Genomic DNA, 25,465 nt, shown 5'->3' on the forward strand with positions numbered 1-25,465 from the left:
CGTGAGATTGATTCAACTCTCATCTGAACCACTGCTATGCGGCATAGCAGCTGATATACCAAGCAGCATGCGAGTCGCAGTCTGACATTGCCATTTTATCGGACCCGTAACGAATCCCATCCGGAAACGGTAACTGTTTATCGACCAAACCTGTGTAAGGCAGTCATTTGAACGATTGGCAGGCTCCCGGTGCAGAAAATTGTCTCTACCACGAACGAGGGACAAGTGTCAATAGAACGAGCCGAACGCCGTCGGAGATCACAGGCGACTTTAACGCTTGGGCTGTCGAGTGGGTAAGTCGCTGTACGAGCCCAAAGGGCCGGATCGTGTTGGAAGCTTTGGCGAAGCACAACTTTGAACATCGGCGATAAGTGCACCTACAGCAGAAACGGTAAGTGTGACCCGGGACTGATTACTAACTGGATGGTAGACGACGGTCACACAACGTGCTGGCTGGCATTGTGCTCATAATGGGGAGGTCAACTTCCATCTGACACAGATTCTGTCAGGTCACGGTTGCTTCAGGCAGTATTTACAGATATCTGCCTTTGCAGAGTCACCGTGGTGCTCCCAGTGCTCAGATGTGGAGGAATCTGCAGAACACGTGTTATTCCAATCCACGTGTTATTCCGATCCACGAGGGATCATCGAAGTGCCGGCGTTAGCAAACTACTTGTCTCTTGGTAGTTAAGCAAAGCAAAGCCTTGGTGCAACATTCCGTATCGGAATTCGACCTTCTGTTTTACTATACACAGACTTCGCAGCCGACTGTTAAGTGTACAGGACAATTGCGGGGCTAGCGCTACGATCCTACCGACACTAACAGTCTCTCCCGAGCCGGGAAACGCAGAGTTCGACCTCTGATTGGTCGCTTGATGCTCACTTTCTCAAGCACGGTCGACAGAATTATATACCTAGTAAACCGGGAAGATATTATTTGGCCTATATAAAAGCCTACTCAAATCAGTCATATTAGTTCAGGATAGCGACTAGTTCAGTCCTTATTTAGCAACAGCAGCAGTGCATAGTGGTCCAGGAATGCAATCTAGCGGAACAAAATTAATAACTCCGGATCGTGTTGGTTTTTTGAGATACTGATTTCGGCAATGTTTATTAGAATAATCAGGGAATATTTCTGTATTAAAATAATTGTACTAAATGTGTACTAAACTAGTGCTAAATCTTTTTCTTCTTAATTTTTGCAATAAAAAGGATGGTTTCTTCAACAAAGTTGTTCGTTAGCCAACAATATGAAAGTCTTCCAAAGTCACAACTATTCAAGAATCCATAGTGTATGAGATATTGATTTTTTAGACAAAATGGACAAAAAACTTTTATTTTCATTTTATTTATTTTTTTTCTAAGTGTACTAACAAACTTAATGAGTTTCTAACAGTGGTGGGCACCGCTAATCGAAAATTTAGCGACGCTAATCGCTAAGTCGCTAACCGGAAAATTTAGCTCGATAATCGCTAAACGCTAAACGCTAAACCCACATTAGCGGAACCTTCGCTAATCGCTAATAGCTAACTTTTTAATATGCAAAATGTCATATCGCTATATTTATTGCTCATGTTTTGTAAGATTTGGATCACTTTGATCTGTTTTGGTTAAACAAACGAAAACAATTACTTTTTAAAGCTATTTACAGTAAGAGGTTCACGAAACGGTATTCATATTTGATATTGTTTTTTTTAAGGGGGGGATTTGTTAGTAGCTTAAGTATTTATGATAAATATTAGTAAGTAATGAGTATGTGTGTCCAATCACAAATGGTGACTTCTCAACACTGTTAAAAATTTGTAATTTTATTTGTTGGGATTTGTTTGCTTTCGCAATTAGGACTTATCATTCGTAGGGATTTAAACCTACTTGTCAGAACTTATTGGCTATAAAGAGAGCTTATCGTAACAATTGAGGATTGCAACGATTTTTGTCGAAAATTGTTAATAATTTTATTTGACATAGCTTCTAATGGTTCAACACCAGTAAGTTTATGTAATTCGAGTGTACCGAACCAAGGAGGACGCTTCAAAATCATTTTCAGAATTATATTCTGAATCTTTTGGAGCGTTTTCTTCCTTGTTAAACAGCAACTTGACCAGATCGGTACAGCATAAAGCATTGCTGGTCTAAAATTTTGTTTGTAAATCAGAAGTTTGTTCTTTAAACAAAGTTTAGAATTCCTGTTAATGAGAGGATATAAACATCTCGTATATTTGATGCACTTGGCTTGTATACTTTCAATGTGCTCTTTGAAAATAAGTTTTCATATTTGATTTTGTTAAAACAAGAATAACAAAAGTTATTTAGCTTGCATTGAAAATAGATACTCTTAGGAATGTTTTCATGAAAATTCAATTATTATCTGAATCGAAAAAATAGAACTAAAGTTCTCATAATTTCAAGCGCATTGCAATTCATCAAAGTACGTGGTGTGCCATAAATTCAATCTAGACCTTGTGCTTGTTCTTTAAAATGCTCCTGTGGCTTGTACGATAACTGGAACTCCATTCTAGGGTAAAAAACTGACAAAAGTAACTTTCGCAGTAAAGTATGTTCATCTTTCGAAGCAATTTACGTACGCCATCAGCAATTCACAGTTTTTCTAAATATTTCTATTGTCGCTTCTCCACAAAATTTAGCGACTTAGCGAATAGCGTTTCGAAGGCTAAAATTTTAGGGACGCTAACAGTTTCGCTAACCAGCTCAAAAATTAGCGAAATCGCTAAATCGCTAACTGAATGTTAACGTCGCTAATTAGCGAATTAGCGGAATGGTGCCCACCACTGGTTTCTAATCATAACCCTTTAAACTTTGCCGCAGAATTAGGATGGCTATGGCATGTACATTTTGAGATATTTTAAAAAACGAGTATTTTTTATTTTTTTTTAAGTCATATCTCCATCAGCGCACAAAAGCGCAATTTAAATCGACTGAAAGCATATTAAACTAGGTGTCTGTAGACAAAATTTCAGCCCGGAACTTCTTGGAGCTCCTACTCTGTGAGTAATTTAGTATAATTCTTCAAAATTAAAAAAAAACACTATGCCAAATATCTTCGGAGATGTTAAAGAAAATTAAATATAAACTCTTTTGATCTAAAATTATTTAGGTCAACATTTAAAATGAACTATTTAAGTCTTATGAAATGATTATTCAATCAATTAGTATATTTTTGAAGATACTAATCAAAAACATAAAGAGATCATTGTTCAAAACTGATTTGTTCCTATTTTTCTTCATTTCTTCATGCATTTAAAATAACAACTTCAAAATCCAAGCATTAGTTTTAACACTCAAACTTTTTTTTTCAAACTTAATGTTGCATTAGTAACTTGTTCTGGGATTCAGAGAAATTATCGGATCATGGGTGAGTAAAAAGCATTGGAAATCATCTTTGATCTTCACTACGCGGTTGAATTTTCTTGAGTGAAATTCTCGATAATTTTTGACGGATTTATTCCGTGCCTCTTGAACTTCTTCTGACATCATACCCATTGGCATAATATAATGCCGGATGATAGATGGACCGTACATTAATAGTCTGTGAACTGTTGGTGAAAACTGGTAAAAAGAATACAACTCAATTATGCGTTATTGATTAGCATCTTAAAAAGTATCCTATTTGAAAAAAAGCATTTCATAAAACTTCAATAGTTCATTGTAAATATTGAACTAAATATTTTTAGACCAAAAGAGTTCATATTTAAATCTCTTTAACATCTCCGTAGACATTTGGCATAATATTGGATAAAAAATAGCACGTTTATTTCTAATTTCGTAGAATTTTACAAAATTATTCACAGAATAAAAGCTCCAGGGAGTTCCGGGCTGGAATTTTGTCTACATACACCTAGTTTAATATTCTTTTAGCCCTGAGAGTTTCTGGTTGCGCTTTTGTGCGCTAATGGAGATATGACATTTAAAAAAATCATCGAAATTTTCGTTTTTTTAAATATCTCAAAAGCTGCAGGCCATAGCCATCCTATTTCTGCGGTAAAGTTCATAGTTTGAAAGATTTATAATTAAAAACTCATAGAGTTCGTTAGTACACCTTAAAAATAAAAATAAATAAAAATAAAAGTTTTTTGTCCATTTTGTCCAAAAAATCAATGTTCATACACTATGGATTCTTGAATAATTGTGACTTTAAAAGAGTTTCATATTATTGGCTAGTGAACAACTTTTGTAGAAGAAACCATCCTTCTTAATTGAAAAAAAAAGAAGAAGAAAGATTTAGTACTAGTTTAGTACACGTTTAGTACGAATATTTTCATACAAAAATATTCCTTGATGATTCTCATGGACATTGCCGAAAACACTTTCTCGAAAAACCAACACGATCCGGAATTACCAATTTTGTTCCGCTAGATTGCATTCCTGGACCACTGTGCAGTAGACTGGGACACGGTTATATGGGAAAAAAGCGATGGTGTTTTTTTTCGCTACCATGCACTTTTCGTGTTCCTTATGGGTCCTATAACAACTGTGTAGGTTTTCAGATCGATCGGTGAAACGCCCGATTTGCGCCCGATTTTTAAAGCTTCCATACGATTTTATATGAGAAAAACCACTTTTTCAAAACTTTTTCTATAGAGATGTGTAGTTGGCTCCTATAAATATATCAATACATGATGTTTATAGGAAATTTCCTGGGAAAAACTCTTCTGAAGACCGCAAGGCGCTATCTTGCTGATATATGATATCTGACGAACGGCTCACCATTGAATTTTACTAGCAATACTGCTGCAGCATGCTGCTGTTGCAAATTCAACCATGTGTTAAGAAATGATATCGCTCAAATTTATCTTGGAGGCTTCCCCGAAGATACAATGAGCAGAAATCACACTTTGAAAATTAATTCCACGCGAAATTATTTCTCATACTTAAGCAAGTTTGCAATAGCAGCATGCTGTAGTAGTGTTGCTGGAAAATTTCAATGGTGAGCCGTCCGTCAGACATTAAATCAGTTTGGGGTGAATAGCTGTTTCAAAAAGCATCGTAGCGCCTTACGGTCTTCAGAAGAGTTTTTCCCAGGAAAATTTCCTACAAATATCATGTATTAAATTTTTTTAAAGCCAACTTGACAGCTCTAGAGAATAAGTATAGAAAAAGTGGATTTTCCCATATAAAATCGTATGGAAACTTTAAAAATCGGGCGCCTCATCGATCGATCTGAACAGTTACACATTTGTTATGTGTCTCATAAGGAACACGAAAAGTGCATGGGAGCTAACATTTATTTTTTGTCCCACCCTACTGTGCAGTGGTAGCTGCGGTAGGTGCAGAGGCAATTACTCTATCAAAAATTGGCCGACAGTAAAAAGCTACCTTTGTGTGGTAGTGGGCAACATCAGTAGTAGGTATATCAGCCGGCACTTATATACAAATATATGGGCCGTCTAATTTTAAGTGTGAAAACAGCTTCCCACTGTGTTATAAAAAGAGTGCCTCACTGACCTCCACTGTCAGCTTGATTTGATTTAATTTTTATTAGAGAGCCTTTAACCTGAGGGGTCATCCAGTTATTCCACTGCTCTTCCATAATCTGCCGGCCGAATCTAGTTTACAGTATGAGAACAGATTTCCACTGTGTTGTCCATGTGCCTTAATCTGGCGTAGCACCAAGATGCAATCAACATTATATCCGATATTTAATTGCACAGCAATTGTCCTTATAAGGACAACAATTAAATAATTGAAGATTTATTATTTTCTCGTTTTGCACCAAAACCAAAAGTTAGTTAACGTTTGCGGTAAAAAAATGGACAAAAATTGCCGTTTTTTTAATGGGTTTACCTTTTATCGCACTGACGAAACTACTCATGCATCATCAATCATAGTAACCCATGAGTTAGCAAAAAAAAAATTGATAGCTCTATCAGTCAAACTCTAACTGTGATGGCAAAAAAAAATGAAGCTACTTCGTTCAGAAGTGTGCGCGCTCAAAAACCGAGGGACAAGTGGCTAAATCGCTGCGTGCACTTGGCCGAGAGGTTGGTGCATGCGGTAAAACAGTGAAAAAGTATCGCATGGCAGGGAACTTCGTATTTCACTCCTCCCACGAAGGAAGTGAGCTCCGAGGTGAAATTTATTTCACACACCAAGTTACCCAAGAAGTTGCTGCTGTGGCTGACAATCAGCGAGAAGGGGATGTCCAAGCCACGGTGTTCTGGCCATATTTGGCGTCGGCCCACTACTCGAAACGATCGTTGGAGGAGATGGAGCGGTTGAATATCGATGTGGTACCGAAGACGGCGAATCTGCCCAACGTCCCCCAACTGCGTCCCATCGAAAATTTCTGGGCAAACTTGAAGCGCAAGATCTATTCCAACAATTTTGTCGCGAAAATGGAGGAGTAATCAAAAAAAAAAAGAAACGAAAAAAGAGCTTAAAAACATGCCAACATGCATGTTTTCGTCCACCATGGCGAATGTTCCGGTTAACTGCCGGAAGACCGCACGCAAAGACGTAATTTTTTTTGCGAAGAAGCTAACATGATAACCTTCCATGGGAAATTTAACCAACTTAATTATCTGTCTTAGTTTTTTTTCATCACCATCTGAAAACAGTCCATTTTTTACCGCAAACGTTATTACGCTTTAAGGTCATGATTGTCGAAATACTATCAAAAGAGATAAAATATAATGAAGAAGATGAACTATATCAAAGAGTTATTAAAAAGACGTCAAAAACCCTAAAAAAATGAAAAGTTATTTGAGAAATGTAATAAGTGTCAAAAACGTCAAAAGTTTCAGAAATGTCAGAAATCATATCAAGGGTTAAAAAACTCGAAAATGTTGATGGTACGAAAAAAAGCTAAATCGACATATAAAAAAATACAATTTTCAATATAACTCAATCTTAATTAACAAATGTCAAGGTTTGACTATCGAAATAGGTAGAAAAGAGTCAAAAAGACCAATACAAAAATATTACAAATGTCAAAAACAATTTAAATATTCAAAAGGATCGAAGAAGGTTAACCACACTACCCGCCATAATTTTGAAATCGCTGCACTAAGTATTGCAACACCCAGTTTGAACATTGCAGCACACCGAAAAGCTTAGCATCACCACTGTGCAGAACTACCAACGAAACTAATATATTTCCTAGATGACATTACCATTCCTTGCCAAAGATCCAGGAAGTAAGGATAAATTAAAATCTAAACTAGTGTCACGCAGCGGCAAAATTCTTTACCAAACTGCCAACCAAAAAGTAGCTCCTGACCTTCTAAACAACTTTGCTGATGACCGTCACTTCATAAGAAGTTGGAATCATACAGCTCTCACTAGTGTCATGCAGCGGCAAAATTCTTTACTAAACTTCCCACCAACTAGAAGCTCCAGACCTTCTTAACAACTTTGCTGATAACCGTCACTTCATAGGAAGTTGGAATCATGAGATAAGTTAGGGTCAAAATACAAAGAACTGCGTTTTGTAGTGGAAGAACTGTGTACTAAACTTTCCAGCCCTTTACCTTCTCAACAAATTTGCTAGAGACCGCAACTTTCTTGGTCGTCGTGAACACTAGAAATCTGTCAATTTCAGGAAATGTCGAATTTTTTAGAGGGAGGACAAATATGCATGGAAAAAGAGTGACCCATGACAATCGGCAATATTACTTTCATAAGAACACCATTGACTCGTAAATAGAATTAATTCGAGTGGTGTGATGCGGCTGCTTAGGATAAGTATAGCGCACAGGCTGGAGGCAGCTTACAAGTGATCTTTTTGTTACCTCTAAAATTGTATTTCATACATTGGAAAAGGCAATGAAAAGTAGCGCTTTTCAGAGATGCCAGATAATTTTGAAAAATATCTGCAACTGCTCGAAAAACCGGAAATATCTGTTAGAAATCTGAAAAAAATCTACCCGTTATTTGAAAAAAATTTGCTCACGCTGGCGAAAGTCTATAAAAATCTGCAAACATTTTGAGAAAATATGCGCAAATATAAAAAGACTCTGACAAAAATCTGCAGAAACTATGGAAAATCTACAAATATCTGCAAATCTGCACAAGGACTTTAAAAATCTGCGTTTTGCAGACAAATCTGCACATCTGGCATCTCTGGCGCCTTTTTACCTTTCCACATAAAGGCTTGCATGAAAGCTTGTATGCACGTCCGTAAATGATATAAAAAATGAAATACAATTTTTTACAATTTTTTTTTGTTTTGAAGTAGAATACTTCTCTCAGGAAGTTCGGCTACATAGGGATGTGAAATGAAAATCTAAAACCGAAAAAAGTGAAATATATGTCCAATTTCAAATGCTAATAAATTGGTTAGTATTCGATGGATTTCCTTCGTTCTTGCAGCAATAGATTGGAAAATCTTCTAAGATTCTTCCCAAAAGAAGATAATTGTAATTTTATTATTCGCATTATTGTACTATTGAAAATAGTCAAGCCTTGTCAAAACGAAAAATTTGACCTCTGATTGGTCATTATATGATTGCTTCCCAAGCACGGTCGACAGAATCATATACCTTGCAATTGAAAACATGCTATTTGGCCTATATAAGAGCCTGTTTCAGCCGGAGCCGCTCATAATAGTTCTAGACAGCGAAAACAGCAGTCGTCCTTCCTTAGCAACAGCACTAGCCCTGTGGTTGGTCACCACGTCTCAGGAGCAGCGCGGTTCTTCTCAGCGTGTGTCGCCAGACTGCCATTATTCCCCCCGTGTTGGGGCAGCATGAAGATTGCCATCAGGAATTCCAATTTTGAAAATCAAAATGCCTTTTTCAAGACAAATAAACAAGTCATTGAAAATTAATAATTTTTGACAACGCAAGCAAGCATCCTGTGTTGGATCCTAGCAATTTAAATCTGTCGTGCCCGTCTAATTCACTGAATGTGAAATAGCTTCCACAGTGCATGTTGTCTGTGTATCTTAACAGGGGAACCCCCTGTTAGGGCAGCTCAAAGGTTGCGATCAGCAACCGGTTTTGAACCGCAAAATGCCTTTTTCAAGGCAAATAAACAAATAATTGAAGGTTAATAATTTTCTGGCATCAGCAAAAGCAGACATTATGTGCGGGATGCAATCAAATTCTGTTGTAGTTGTCTAATTTTTACTTTATTTCGTAAACCCCCCCCCCCCGGTAGGGGCAGCGCAAAGGCTGCGATCAGCATAACCGACTTTGAATAATAAACTGCCCTGTTAGAACGCATTCACAAAAGCAGTTAGTTCGACTATGCAGAGCTAATATGAAGTCGATTTAATCAATCAGAATGAACAGAATTTCGTCGTCTCCCAGCTGCCAAGTTGCAACATGATGCAACACGCAACAGCGAGCAAACGAAATCGCTTGATGTTACAAACCGCAATAAGATACGGGTTAAAACCGTTGCGTGTGTGAGAGCACAATCGGTGTTTATTCGCTGGATACAAAAATCATATGCGAATTGTCGAATAATTTGTCTGAAGAACATTAGGTAATGGTAAAAGAGTGTTTCTGGAGAAACTAGCCACATTCATCAGTCGGAAGGTGAGCTGGATGTACCGTCCGGGTTGCGTCTGTGGCTGCCTTCAAATCAAACAAATCACTTGCCCTGTGGTTGGTCACCACGTCTCAGGCCTCTGCCTGAGAACGAACGCCAACGCGAGCGATCGGGCGAGATTTTTGCCGTACATCAGCCGGCATATCCTCTAATGGAAAAGTTGGATCATTTTGTTCAGAAGAATATTACTGTTGGTAATATTACAGAGATGCGATTGCATTATATCCGATATGGAATTGAACAATTGTTCTTTTGAGGACAAATAAAACACTTAATTTGAAGAGTTAATAGTTTTGGGTACCAGTAGCAGTATGGTAACAGCCTCAGCGGTAGGTGCAGCCGGTACTTCCACGAGGCGGATGTTATAAGGAAGTAAATGGAAGCGGCACGGCGAAACAGTTCGGGTGTGCTTAGACGCGCGTCATTTTTCGTAGTTGATATTATTCCCCACATGAAACGAAGCGCTTTCGTACGATAGCGGCGGTAATAGCGGTAGATGCATTTGCCAACATTTACTCCAGTAAAGCCGTGTCTAATTTTCAATGTAAAAACACCTTTCTATTGTGTTGGCCGTGCGCATTAGGCCTCTGCCAGGCTAAACGCGAAAACCGGCGTGAACCGATTCGCCCGGCCGTAGGTTAATGTATAGCCGTAAGTAGAGCTGTGTAAAAGTATTCTACTTCAACCTTGCGGTCGTGGCTTTGCACACAACCCTCCTGTGATTTTTGAAATAGATATATCAAATGAATTGAAAGTGTGAAAACAACAGAGGAATCTTTAAGATTCCAATACTATTTTGGGATGGAGAACACAGTTTGAGTGCCGATACTCGAAAAAAAATGAGTGTACATTTCAATTCAGGAGTCTTTTTATACTGTTCTCTAATCTTAAATAACATTTTATCGCAATTCTGAGCTCAAGAAGGGATTTTTATATATGTTTTCAGGACTTCGAAAGAGTTGTTTTCTGTGTCATGAGTTCAATTTGGAATTATTCTTGAATGTTTCATTGATCGCCACTAGTGTTTTTCGCTATCCGAGTTCATTTAGGAATATTTTATTTACTAGAAGCGTTTTTTAAAGTAATTCTCAGCCCAATATGAAATCATTTTAGCGTTTTCTAGCCTTAAAAACCTTCTTCTTTTTGAAATCCAGTATATTTTTTCACTATTCAGACCTCAATTCAAAATAAGTTTATTTCGACTGCAATCACGGATAATTTTTCGTTAGACTTTTCGATCACTTAAAAGTCTGTTATCTTCAGTAATTATTTTTCGACGTTTCGAAGCGTATTTTTATTTTTTATAAGTCTTTAGAAGTACTAGGGTATCGGACATCTACGTCAGAGTGGTTTTCCTCGACCCTCTTTTGCCTAAGATTGCTGCAGGAAACCTGCTGAAGAAAACCACTGACGAAGACGTTCGATACTCTACTTAATAATAGTTTTGGTCTAAACGATATTTAAAATTTTTGAAAAACAATGTTTAAAATATTGTATTTAAAGTTCATTTCAATTTTGGATTCGGATTTGGATTATAAACTTGGAACTATCCATCAGTTCACAAAATACTACGACAAATAAAAAACGTCTAGTATTAAGTGAGCACGTTAGTGTAAAGTTCGCAAAAAAACATTAAAAAGTTTTGCAATTGGCAAAAAACCGACATCGAAATGAATTCACTTGTCCTTAAATCATTAAAAATATTCAAAAACAATCAAAATTCAATTCTCAAAAAAAAAAAAAACAAAAACTCACTTGTACAGTTCTGCTCCTCGTCGCTGTTGTCCAGACAATCATCATCGCCATCACAAATCCAACTCTTCGGAATGCACCGCTGGTTGTTGCAAGTGAAATCCCACGTGTTCGGACACGACTGTACCGGTGGTTCCGCGTTCGGATCCGCAAAGCAGCTTCTTCCATCATCACCAAGTCGCTCACCGTACGGGCAGCCACACTTGACCGTCAACCCATCCGAATTGTTCCGTGGAACTGCGAAGCACAGCTTCTCGCAACCGCCATTATTGATTCCGCACGGTTGCGTTCCCTCGATCGTTTGAATCGCCCGGCTGTATACTTTCACGCCGTACAGCCGATTCGTTTGCGGTTCACGTACCATAATTTCCTCCTGCTCGCCGGTTAGTTTGTTCAGTCGCACGATCGCATCCAACCGCCAATCGGTGATGTACATCCACTCGTCGTGGATAACGATCGAAAATGGATGCCGGATGAGCCGCGAGTTAACGGTCCGTACGTCCGTTCCGTCTAGGTTCGAGTGTTGCACGTGGTCCAGTAGAGCGTCACACCAGTAGACACGATCTTCCTTGAAATCGATCGACAACCCGTTTGGCCATCCGAGGGTTACGTTCTTAAAAACCATCAATCCTGAACCATCGGAATTGGCACGGCTGATGTTGGCCGGCCGATCCCACTCGGAGAAGTAGATGAAGCCTTTGTTCGGATGAACAACGATCGCGCGTGGACGCTTCAGGTTCTTCAGCAGAGTCCTCCGATAGCTGACAGTTCGTGTGGACAGGACATTCAACGTTCCCTTGCGACTGTCGATATAGTACAGATTCTTGGACACCCAATCAACCGCCAGTCCTTCGACGCCTTCGTTCTGGGAAGCCAGGACGATTTCTCGACCAGTTCCGTTGCGATGAACCCTGTAGATCACGTCCTGCAGGACGTCAGAGTAGTAGATGTGTTCGTCAACAACGTCAAAGTCCAGCCCGACAAAGCGAGCTCGACGGGAAACGACCGGTAGGATTGCGTCGCTGAAACCTTCGATCACAGGATCCAATACTTTTCCCTTGATGAAGCGCTGCTGGGAGTACATCAGGAACTGTCGCACCAGGTGGCAATTCATCAGATCCTTCGACAGCTGCCAACCGGTGTGACAAGCGCATCGATAGCCGAGCCCGGAAGGCGCTCCTTGGACCGCAGTCACCACGCACATCTGCGAGCAGCCTCCGTTATTACTTCCACAAGGGTTGGAAACCTTCGGTTGGGTAAGAGAATGCACGGTGATGATCGCTTTGGGTTCTCGAATGTCCTTCGCTTTGAAAATCGACTGAATGCTGGAGGAGCCTTCAAACTTATCCACCGACATAATGCCCTGCTTGGTGGCATCCGTCCAGAATACGCGGTTCTCGAAAAGTGCCAACCGAGACGGGCTGGGAACCTGCTGACCCCGGAGGATCATCACCCGGTACTGACCATCGTAGTTAACCGATTCAATGTAGTCTAGCAAGGAATCACACCAAAAGACACGCTTCGCTATCACATCAACCGCCACTCCGGAAGCTTTGTAAGCGGCCTCCGATACGATCGACTTCGTATGGGTTCCGTCCATGTGAGCACGCAGTACGTGGCTACCGTCTGCGACGAACATCAAACCGGAGGTCGGATCCAGTGCCAAATCTGCCGGACTGGTTAGATTGGAACCCAACACGACGGCATGCCACCGTCCGTCCAGCTCGAAAACGTCCACCTTTTGGCCCACCAAATCCGCAACGTACAACTTATCACCAATCCAATCGATCGCGATCGCTACCGGAGCCCACGTTCCTGGCAGGGTAAAATCATGTCCCCCATAGCCACCATCCATCAGCACCTGGGATTGCACTTTGCGAGTTTTGATGTCCGACCAGAAGAGCAAATTCTTTCCGTAATGATAGGACAGACCGCTCGCTCCGGTAGCATTAGCGATCGTTCGGAAGTCCTGACCGTGTGAGCTCATTCGTACGATCGCCCGGTCGTAGGCGAACACAAGCTCCAGATGGGATGCCGTTGGGGCCACACAGCGTGACTTGTCCATCAGTGTGTACCCGTTGGCACAGGCACAAGCGAACGATCCGTCCGTGTTGGTGCACAACTGATCGCAGTGTCCCCACACGTTGCACTCGTCCAAATCGCTGCAGGTTCGGTTGTCTGGTGATAGAGTTCGCCCGGGTGGACAGTAGCATACCCCACCGGTAAGCGAGGGTCCACATTTGTGCTCACACACCAACGCCGGACAGGAAGCGGTCGCTGAAAGGATGATCTATCTTTTAGTATTTTTCTCAAGAATAAAATAAAACAAACTTACAGCAAGCCGTTTCTTCGTCGGTTCCATCCTCGCAGTCCCGCTTGTTGTCGCACAGTTTCGTTTTGTCGATACACTTCGGTTGCCCGTTGGGGCCACCCCGCGGACATAGGAACTTGTTGTCCGGACAGGCAATCGCCGTACAGTTGGCCTCATCACTTTCATCCGAGCAGTCGTGATAACCGTCGCAGTGGAAGGTCGCCGGAATGCAGAGCGAATTCGTGCAGCGGAACTGGCCACCGTGGCACGGGGGGAAATCTGCGGAGCGGGGGAGGGAAGGTGATTAATCGTGTAATCGATTAGGTGAGCGCCTGATTAATTGTCTTGTTTTATAGAACCACTTTAGAGGCGGTTGTGTAACTCATCTGTGTGTGTTTTACTTTCCTGGGAAATGTTGAAAGGTCAAACGGTGTGTTTCTGCTAGGGTACTTACTGCAGTTCTGCTCGTCCGAGTTGTCGCCGCAGTCATTCTTGTGGTTACACTTGAGCGCCGTGTCGATACAGCGCAGCCCGTTGGCGCACCGGAACTGGTCCAGCCGGCAGGCCATTCCCGGGCAGCCGGCCTCGTCCACCCCGGTCCGACAGTCCAGATAGCCGTCGCACTTTTTCTCCTTTGGCACACAAATGTCCGCAACGCGGCCATTTATCGAGACGGCCTGCACGGGCGCCCCACAGTGAATGTCATCCGACTGACACTTGCGGTATGCTGCGAAGGAGGAAAGGGGAAAGAAGAAATAAGTAGACAAGAAATAGAAGGTAATTGGGAGTGCGTGTAGCCTCATAGAGCATTAATTCTACAATTTAAAGTCATTAGGCCTCGTTACGGAGCTCTCTGTGCTGGAGGCACTGATTTTACATGGCATAATAGATGTGCTCGTTTCAATTATTGCCAGAGCTATCCTATCAGCACCAGAACCGGTACGGACGACGGAGAGATGTTCAAAAATTACACCCAGCATCAAGCGCTAGGTTAGCACAAAAACGGGTAAAAACACCGCAAAACACAAAAAAGCACAGATAAGCAAAAAACATCGCCGCCTCTATGAGTGCAAGTAGAAAAGCACAACCCAGTTGGCGCAGAGTGGTTCACCTTGGAGCGCAGACCTAGAATTTAGCGAAGCTCAGCAGTGGAGCCGACGGCGAAGATGGGTGACAGCAACGCTGTCTGCCGCAAGAGACCCCTTTGCAACCCAGTTAGGGTGGTTTACCGGTAAAACAAAAAACCGGTGAAACCGATATTTTTTTCAATACCGAAATACCGGTATTGGAGAAGCGAAAAACCGGTATTTTCGGTATTTTTCTTTAAATAAAAAAAAACTTGTCACAATATTCATAAATCATTGTAAAGCTAATGAATGATACCCACTTAGGTAGGCGTTAAAAATCACATGACGATGTATATAATAAATACATTTAGACAAAAGCAACATTGAACATTGATTTACCCTTACCCATTTATCAATTTTTGTTATCTTTATGCTTGTTCTGCATGGATTCAGACGATGTGTTTATGTGTATCGATAATATGTCAAAAGCTTCACATCAATAAAGCAAAACATTTATTTTTTAAGCAGAACAGCTAATATCTTCACACACTCATACTCACAGAGGCAACTCGTGGGTTTTGAACCTACCAGTTTAACTACAAATTATGAAAATCAAACTAGTCAGTAATCGCAATCATGTCAGCGAAAAAACGCAAGTTTATTCATTTTGTGCTATTTAACAGTAAAACTAAACAAATAATAAATAAATATAAATTTGGATTAAGAATTTATTTTTTGTAGATACAAAGTGTTTACAGGATGAAACAATCAGCCAATATTTCATCCTAAAAATTACTGTTTCTTTTAAGCTTCGTCACCCATACCGCAGCGGGCTTTTATTAGTAACTAGCTCAATGTTCCCGGGTTTGCTCGTGTTAAAATTTCTGCTTTTTCTATAATTTTCTATATTTTTATATATTTTTGACCAACCTCTCATTTAAAATTTTTATTTCTATTTCAGTTACAAACTTGTTCATATGCCACATTTTTCGTTTCTCCATCAGGAGCTAAAATTAATAACATAATTATGATAATAAATAATTTGGACGAACTGTTTAAAGAGCATCGAACAGAATAAATAAGTATCAACCTTCGATTCCTTCGGATTCGTAAAAAGTAAATTCTGGTCTGATCGTCATTTTTTTTTTTATTTCTTTTTTATTCTTCATTCATATACTCTTCTCAACAGTTTCAAATATTGTTTCTCTTAGAATTTTAAAATTATTCACTAATTTGAAACTAAGTTTTGCGATGTAAAAGAAAATTTGAATAAAATCTGCATGTTTTTATTATGTTAACATGAGTTTCGGAATTATGTTCTTCGTAATCATACCACTAGATTCATTCATTAAAGTTTTTCAAACACTGTTATATTTATCCAGTGTTTTATGCGGAACATATACCACAAGAGATCAAAACAATGGTCGCAGAGGTTCAAATCTTACAAAAAAACCAAACCGTTATAAAGCATAGGTACTCATAAATGCAAAAACACGATTATGCAGCGACACGTCCATACATAGATGCAACCTGAGACGCTAAGCAAAAAATAAATTTCAAATCCAAATTTGAGTAGGTAACGTCTTCGGCAGGTTTTTGCTTATAACTGCGGCAGAAAACCGGCCGAAGAAAACCACTACCGGAGACGTTCGACGCCCTATATCTTTAATTATTTTTCAGTTTTATTTTTAAATAATACAGAGAGAATGACTTGCGTTTTTTCGCGGACAATCATCATTACTTCCCCAAACTATGATTTTAAGAATTTTGTAGTGGGAAAAGTAGGTTCAAAGTCCACGAGTCTGGTTTGTATACCGAAATACCGGTTTTTCAAAAAGTCGGTAATACCGAGCACCCTAAACCCAGTACAAGTTTTACAAGAGAAGTTTTATTGTCATCGGTGTGTGAAGTCTCGTTCCATGGCACGCTTCGACGTAAACCCTATCGGCCATTCACTGCAGTAAACAAGCACAAACTAGAGACTGTGTTATAAAGAGATACGCAAAGAGAAAAGCAGTAAATATGGCAACCCCCTGCTAATATTCTATTCCAAACAATTCTGGCAACCACATTTAATTTCGCATGACTTTTCATACGCACTAGAAAGTGTTATGAAATTCCGAAACTTTCTAAGGATGTATAACTGAGTTTCAAAGCTTGTTTATACACTTTTTTACTTTTCAATTCATCACTCATAATACACGAACACATTTTCCGTTCAAACCATAATTGCACGTGGTTCACAACAATTATACTGATTACAATACACATTCTGTACGAAAAGTAACACTCCTGAGTTTGTTTACTTTGCACACTTGGAGCCTCAATTTGACGGTTCACTTGGAGTTTTCGACCTCACTCTTTGCGTATCTGTTCATAACACCATCTGTAGCACAAACCAGTACAACAGCGACGCTGCAGTTGTCAGAACTGGTCACGAACTCCGCGCCCTTTCCACCCATCCGTCCACTCCAAACGGCAAGCCGTCGATAATTCCGTACAGCGATAATAACAGTGATCACTGTTTTCCCATCCCGTTACAAGGTGGTGCTGCGCACCCAACACAGAATTGAGGATGTGCGTTACAGCAATTATGGATTACTTACTGCAGTCGGATTCGTCCGTTCCGTCCACACAGTCCACCGTCATGTCGCACTTGTAGTGCGGCGGTATGCAGTACGTCTTGTTGAACACGTACTGGCCACAGCTTATCTGGCCCTGCTCGCATTCCGGGGGAGCTGTTGTCACAAAAGGGAGAAAAAAAAAAACAAAATCAACATTAATATCGGTTAGCTGCGAATTCCTCCACCGCTTCAGCATTGTCGTGGCCAGTTTATTACTTGTTGTGGCTAGAGTTCTCGTAGAACAGCACACCACACGCAGCCGTTTATGGAACAACTTTTTCAAGGATCGTAAATTGTAAGGCAGCAATGAATGGTTGACCGTTCGATTGGACGTGTGTTTCACTGTCCAGCAGCCCCCAGGCACGATGTGGACAGAATTCAATTCCTTTCAAACAAAAAAGGTTTTAGAGTATCCCTAGAACAGTTTTAATGTGGTATTAAAAAGCCTTGTTGGTTCTGAAGTAAAGTGATCTATAAAAGGCTATTCTTTAATGATATTTCGAATGGTTGGTTTTCTGATCCCGAAAATAATTGTTATTGAATTCTGAAAAGAAAACGTCAGCTCAGATATAGATACCCTTATTTTTTAAATTTTGTCCATACGGAGCTATCACGATATGGATTAGGTACCTTCGTATGGACAAAATTATAAAAAATAAGGATATTTATCTCTGAGCTGACATTTTCGTTTTCTGAATTCAACCATTGGAAAAACGTCAAAGTTGCTAATTTTGTTGAAAAAAAAACCCTTGGCATTTGCATACACTAGTGACATAACTATTATTTTCGGGAAAAATCAATTTTTTTCTATCTTTATGTTTTCCAATTAATGTGCGGTGCCGTAAAAATAAATGCTTTTCATACTTTTTAATTAAAAAAAAATTGTTTAGATTCTGTACATATTTAAAAAAAACATGAAAAAACGCCGAAAAATCATCCACGCCCAACACTTTAAGAGACTGCAAGAAACTAGTGAAACCACCTGGGGAAGCTAGTACTAATCCCCATTTTTCGAGTAAAGACTGTTGTTTATGCAGCTTTTCGAAGAATTTTCTTTTAAAAAAGTGCATTTTTTTTATTTAAAATGTCCTAAACCATAAAAAAATGAAAATTTGCCCAAGGTATGTTCGGCTGATTGATGTATATATTAAATATGAAAAAATGTCTAGAACATAGTAGGCCTCTAAAGTTACATCAGAAAAAGTTATGTGGTATTTTTCGATTTTAAGAAGCTTTAAGAATGTCTGTGTATAAAGCTACCTGTATGTGATTGATTTTCAAGAGATAGGACCAAAATGACTTCAGCAAAGTTTGTCTACATAAGATTGTCTACAACTTTGCTGAAGACTTCGTTTTGATTTGATAAGTAAATGAAAAAATAAATTTCCCAATTCACTTTTAGGTGCATTTATCAGAAATGTATTTACATCAAAAGATGCTCCCTAAGATCTACAAAAACTTTGTCGAATACACTCTAGCATTTAAATGACATCTTTATACTCAAAAGGCTGACGACCGCGTTCTTACGTTTGAAATCACTAGTTAGATAATTTTTTTTTAATTTCGAAATACCAGATCACTTTCTTCAGCAAAGTTGTAGAAAACCTATAAGAAGAAGAATTGCTAAACACTACAATCTTGTATCTGTACTTTGAACATGACGCAATAGAGTTTTTCGAGGAACACCCCTCAAAATTATTTTTTATTCATAACTTTTTCTGTAATTGTCGAAACAAATCAATATTTCCTAAGATTTTATTTATTTTGCAAAACCTCGCAACTTTTTAGATTATCTTGCTTTGATATTTTCATTTGTTGACAAGATATTTGCAGTTTTTTGTAAAAAAGGAACTTATTTTGAGTCCAAATTTCTCTGAAGGTTGCCATTAGTAGCAAACAAGACTATATCCATTTCAAAGAGTTCAACAGTTTCTAGTTGTATGCAACTGAACATTGTCTCTTTTTCTTCCTTTCTCTCTCTTTTTTCTCTTTCTCTCTCTCTATCTCTCTCTCTTTCTCTCTCTCTCTTCCTCTCTTTCTTACTATCTCATTCTATATCTTTCTCTTTATTTCTCATTCTCTCTCTTTCGCTCTCCCTTTTATTCTTTACTCTTTCTGTCTCTCTTTCTCTCTCTTTCTCTTTCTCTCTATTTTCCTTTTTTTTCTTTTCTCTCTTTCTCTTTTTTTTTCTTTCTTTCTCTCTCTCTTTCTATTTCTCTCTCTCTATCACGATATGGATTAGGTACCTTCGTATGGACAAAATTATAAAAAATAAGGATATTTATCTCTGAGCTGACATTTTCGTTTTCTGAATTCAACCATTGGAAAAACGTCAAAGTTGCTAATTTTGTTGAAAAAAAAACCCTTGGCATTTGCATACACTAGTGACATAACTATTATTTTCGGGAAAAATCAATTTTTTTCTATCTTTATGTTTTCCAATTAATGTGCGGTGCCGTAAAAATAAATGCTTTTCATACTTTTTAATTAAAAAAAAATTGTTTAGATTCTGTACATATTTAAAAAAAACATGAAAAAACGCCGAAAAATCATCCACGCCCAACACTTTAAGAGACTGCAAGAAACTAGTGAAACCACCTGGGGAAGCTAGTACTAATCCCCATTTTTCAAGTAAAGACTGTTGTTTATGCAGCTTTTCGAAGAATTTTCTTTTAAAAAAGTGCATTTTTTTTTATTTAAAATGTCCTAAACCATAAAAAAATGAAAATTTGCCCAAGGTATGTTCGGCTGATTGATGTATATATTAAATATGAAAAAATGTCTAGAACATAGTAGGCCTCTAAAGTTACATCAGAAAAAGTTATGTGGTATTTTTCGATTTTAAGAAGCTTTAAGAATGTCTGTGTATAAAGCTACCTGTATGTGATTGATTTTCAAGAGATAGGACCAAAATGACTTCAGCAAAGTTTGTCTACATAAGATTGTCTACAACTTTGCTGAAGACTTCGTTTTGATTTGATAAGTAAATGAAAAAATAAATTTCCCAATTCACTTTTAGGTGCATTTATCAGAAATGTATTTACATCAAAAGATGCTCCCTAAGATCTACAAAAACTTTGTCGAATACACTCTAGCATTTAAATGACATCTTTATACTCAAAAGGCTGACGACCGCGTTCTTACGTTTGAAATCACTAGTTAGATAATTTTTTTTTAATTTCGAAATACCAGATCACTTTCTTCAGCAAAGTTGTAGAAAACCTATAAGAAGAAGAATTGCTAAACACTACAATCTTGTATCTGTACTTTGAACATGACGCAATAGAGTTTTTCGAGGAACACCCCTCAAAATTATTTTTTATTCATAACTTTTTCTGTAATTGTCGAAACAAATCAATATTTCCTAAGATTTTATTTATTTTGCAAAACCTCGCAACTTTTTAGATTATCTTGCTTTGATATTTTCATTTGTTGACAAGATATTTGCAGTTTTTTGTAAAAAAGGAACTTATTTTGAGTCCAAATTTCTCTGAAGGTTGCCATTAGTAGCAAACAAGACTATATCCATTTCAAAGAGTTCAACAGTTTCTAGTTGTATGCAACTGAACATTGTCTCTTTTTCTTCCTTTCTCTCTCTTTTTTCTCTTTCTCTCTCTCTATCTCTCTCTCTTTCTCTCTCTCTCTTCCTCTCTTTCTTACTATCTCATTCTATATCTTTCTCTTTATTTCTCATTCTCTCTCTTTCGCTCTCCCTTTTATTCTTTACTCTTTCTGTCTCTCTTTCTCTCTCTTTCTCTTTCTCTCTATTTTCCTTTTTTTTTCTTTTCTCTCTTTCTCTTTTTTTTTCTTTCTTTCTCTCTCTCTTTCTATTTCTCTCTCTCTATCACTCTATATCGTTCTCCCTTTCTCTATCTCTTTTTCTCTATCTCTTTTTCTCTATCTCTTTTTCTCTATCTCTCTCTATCTCTATCTCTTTCTCTCTCTCTTTCTCTCTCTATCTTTCTCTCTCACTTTCTTTTACTCTCTCTCTCTCTATCTCTTTGTCTATTTCTATCTCTCTCTATCTTTCTCTATCTCTCCATATTTCTCTCTATCTCTCTCTATCTGTCTCTATGTCTGTCTATGTCTCTCTATCTCTCTCTCTATCTCTCTATTTCGCTCTCTTTCTCTTTATATTTCTCTCTCTATCACTCTCTAACTTTCTCCCTATCTTTCTCTATCTATCTCTATCTCTCTCTAACTCTCTCTCTAACTTTCTCTCTATCTCTCTCTCTATCTCTCTATGGCTCTTTATCTCTCTCTATCTCTCTCTGTGGCTCCCTATCTCTTTAACTCTCTCTTTCTATCTCTTTAACTATCTCTTTAACTCTCTCTCTCTTTCTATCTCTTTCTATCTCTTTCTATCTCTCTCTATCTTTCTCCTTTTCTCTCTATCTCTCTCTATTTTTCTCTATTTCTCTCTCTCTATTTCTCTCTCTCTATTTCTCTCTCTATCTCTATCTAACTCTCTCCCTATCTCTCTCTATCTTTATCTAACTCTCTCCCTATCTCTCTCTATCTCTATCTAACTCTCTCCCTATCTCTCTCTATCTCTCTATCTCTCTCTCTGTGGCTCTCTATCTCTATAAATCTCTCTCTTTCTATCTCTCTCTATCTCTCTCTATTCTTCTCTCTATTTCTCTCTCTTTACTTTCTCTATTTCTCTTTCTGTTTCGCTTTCTGTTTCCCTCTCTATTTCTCACTCTATTTCTTTCTCTATTCTCTTCATCTCTCTCTATCTCTCTCTCTAACTCTCTCCCTATCTCTCTCCATCTCTCTCTATCTCCCTACCTCTCTTTATCTCTCTATCTCTCTCTATCTCTCTCTATATCTCTCTCTTTAACTCTCTCTCTGTCTCTCTTCAACTCTCTCTTTATTCCTCTCTCTTTTTCTCTCTTTATTTTTTTCTCTATTTCTCTCTCTATTTCTCTCTCTATTTCTCTCTCCATTTTTCTCTCTTTTTCTTTCTCTATTTATTTCTCTATTTGTCTCTCTATTTGTCTCTCTATTTCTCTCTCACTTGCTCTCTCTATTTCTCTCTCTATTACTCTTTCTATATCTCTCTATCTCTCTCTATCTTTCTTTATCTCTCTCTCTAGCTCTATCTTTCTCTATCTCTATCTCTCTCTATCTTTCTCTATCTCTTTCTATATCTCTCTCTTTAACTCTCTCTCTCTCTCTCTGTCTTCCTTTAACTCTCTCTCTATTTCTCTCTCTATTTCTCTCTCTATTTCTCTCTCTATTACTCTCTCTATTACTCTCTCTATTTCTCTCTCTATTTCCCTCTCTATCTGTCTCTATCTCTTTTCTTTTCTCTCCCTCTCTCTCTTACCCTTCCTATTTCTTTCTCTTTTTCTATCTCTTCCTCTCTCTTTTTCTCTTCCTCTCCCGATCTCTCTCTCTCTCTCTTTTTCTGCCTTTATCTCTCTATATTTCTCTCAGTATTACACTTTTTTTTTCTCTCTGCATTTCTTTTTTTCTTTGACATTCAAACTTTTTTTAACCTGTCAATCCGCTGCGCTGTTTTCTCTTGCTTCTTTTATGTTTCCTTACATTTTTTAAAACGGTTTAACTCTTATCGTGCTTGTTCTCGGTAATATTCCCGGTTCCTGCATTTATTTAGTTTTTCTTTTAAATTTGTAAGCCTTGTATGTAATAAGATAGCTATTTAAAAACCGTATTTTCACAGAAGATTTTGTACAACTAAATTTAACGAGTTCACTTTTCGGCTTCGATTCATTTCAAATTTTCTATTTTTAATATAATAATTTATGAAATATTACATAATATTTTGACGCCTTTATTCACAAGAATGGAAAAGTTATTAAGGATTGGAGAAAAGTAAAGATGGAAACTCAATGGTTCGAAAATGGAACACTTAAGTGTCGGAAGTGGAATGAAAACATCAATAGAAAATTTCTTGACACACAACAGTGTCAAAGTAACAAGAAAACTTGGTGCCTATAATGAGAATGAAGTTTGCAACATAAAGAGAAAAAAAACCTGAACTGCACAGGGAGAAAATAGCCTTTAGCCAATAGAGAGTAAAAATGCAAAGAGTTCAAATATGGTTAGAAAATATTACACCATATTTATTAGCAAACAGAAATAGAATAGAAAATTTAAATTAAGAATCTTAGGGGTTAATAATAACAACAACAAATAAAAAAGACAAATAAAGATATGAGTAGAAAATGGTAACAACTGAATAAACAAAAAACAACAGAGAGACGCTGAAAAAAAAAACAGGAAAAAACTGCCGAAATAAATAAAACAAAGGTCACCTCGCGAAAACTGATGGGAGACAAAAAAAACTGAATTAAAAAATAAGATGATGGAAATGGGAATAACGCGTTAGAGAAGGTCAGTGGAATTTCAGAAGAAAAAAACATATAAACAAAAAATAATTAGAAAACTTCAAAACCAATAAAAGAAAATCAAATAAATTTCTTTTTGAGCGTCTTAGTAGACTGGAATTGAATATTGAGAATAGGTTATGTTTCCATTTAATTCTACTACTGTAGTAGAATTAAATGGAAACATAACCTATTCTCAATATTAAAAAAAAAGCAACACTAAAAGGTAGAAACATGAACTAAAATTCTATTTAGCTATTCGTTTCCTTTCTTTCTGATTTGCAGGCTCTGCGTTTCTTTCCTGTCAATAAGTAAAAAAGCACAAAAAGAGAGAAATAAGTGGAAACAGTGTAGTTTCACGTGTCTTTTCTATCTATTTTCACACTGCTTCCTTTTGTTTTATAATATTTTTTTGGTATACTAGAGCTATTTCACAAACCTGTGTTGACAACTAGTTGACGAAAGTAACAAAAATGTCTTAGAGCTCAAGCTGACAATAGCTGAAAGCTTTTTACCCGTTCCTGTGAATTTCGGTGCTTCTAGCCAAGCCGAAAGTGCGTAAAGTCTTCGGAGACTTAAATGAAGTTTCCTCGTACCGTAAGGAAACGTACAAGTGACGAACTCGGCAAGCAATTACTCTGTGGTCTTTTGACGCACTTCCGAATTTGCTAGAGGCACCAAAATTCACACGAACGACTGAAAAGCTGAAATCTTTCAGTTGTAAGGGAACTGCTCCATTATTCATCTCATTCCATATATTCATCTCACACAACATGAAAGTACAATTGGAAACAAGAAAAAACGCATATTTTCGCACTAAACCAATCTTCTTATTCATGGAATGCATTCTTCTGAGTTCACTTGAGATTTCTCATAAAGTATAATCCTCAAAAACTCATTTAAAAACTCTAAATGTGATATTATAGTCGGGCATCTGCACACGAAAACTCATTTAATTCAATCACCTACCTCGAAAAACAAAACCCGCGCATTGTTCTCTACGGCTACAACGGGACTCGTTCAACAGCCAACTAAAGTTTTTTTCTTCACTAGCGGACCACTTTTTATTTTAATCACTAAACAAAATCACTCACTACACTAAGAATACTTGAATCTTTGAAATGTTCACCTCAAATTTGCGGAAATATATGAGATGAATTTCTACAATTCCTAAATTTTCAACTGTATATAATTTCATCTGTTTTCACTGCGTTGAAGAAAATCAAAAGTTGCCAAATCAGTTTCTGTTAAAACGAAAAAATCATACTGAAAATGTTAAATTATTCCGACATAATTGACATAAATCGGAAGCACTGCAGTGGTTACCTAGGTTACGAGTTTTGCACGTAAACAACTACAGCGGATATCTAGGTAACCTACTACGACGGGCTGCGGCTACGTTCATTCATGATAATGTGATTCATTCATGATTAACAGTGTGATGAATATGGAGGCGTCGTGAGATGCAAAATTGAGCATTGATTTAAGTTTTGAGATGAATATGGAAGCGTTGTGAAAAATGGTTTGTTTTACAAAATTCAGGATAAATCTAGCTAATTTTACTGAATATACAATGCTGAACGATTCCATAATAGCAGGTAAGCGTATTTTCTTTATTTGTTCAATGATTTCGTGAAAATTTGGTGTTTAATCCGTGAACTCTTCGTTAATATCGGCTTAATGAGATGAATAGTGGAGCAGTTCCCCTATCAAAACTTTTTTTCTGCTTTTTTCGAGTGTAATCCCAGTTCGGAAATTCGCAATGGCTAGGGGTACCAAAATACATATGAATGGTTGAATAGCTATAATCTTCCAATTTTTCCGGTTTGAGCTTTTGTAATG

At 37.9% G+C, this 25,465-nt stretch overlaps 1 protein-coding gene across 4 annotated transcripts in view; it reads right to left on the minus strand.

Moving 5' to 3' along the window:
* The window catches only part of LOC129726669 (low-density lipoprotein receptor-related protein 2), a 146,170-nt gene that overhangs the window by 26,816 nt on the left and 93,889 nt on the right, over positions 1-25,465 (minus strand). For all 4 annotated transcript variants that reach the window (XM_055683649.1, XM_055683634.1, XM_055683659.1 and 1 more), the window contains exons 4-7: positions 17,250-17,381; positions 14,031-14,303; positions 13,601-13,855; positions 11,269-13,542 (exon numbers count right to left, since the gene is read on the minus strand). In XM_055683649.1, the coding sequence (XP_055539624.1) occupies positions 11,269-13,542; positions 13,601-13,855; positions 14,031-14,303; positions 17,250-17,381 (2,934 nt within the window). The remainder of the gene's footprint in view (positions 1-11,268; positions 13,543-13,600; positions 13,856-14,030; positions 14,304-17,249; positions 17,382-25,465) is intronic.

The sequence above is a fragment of the Wyeomyia smithii genome, chromosome 1 (assembly GCF_029784165.1).
Source record: "Wyeomyia smithii strain HCP4-BCI-WySm-NY-G18 chromosome 1, ASM2978416v1, whole genome shotgun sequence".
Taxonomy (NCBI): Eukaryota; Metazoa; Arthropoda; class Insecta; order Diptera; family Culicidae; genus Wyeomyia; species Wyeomyia smithii.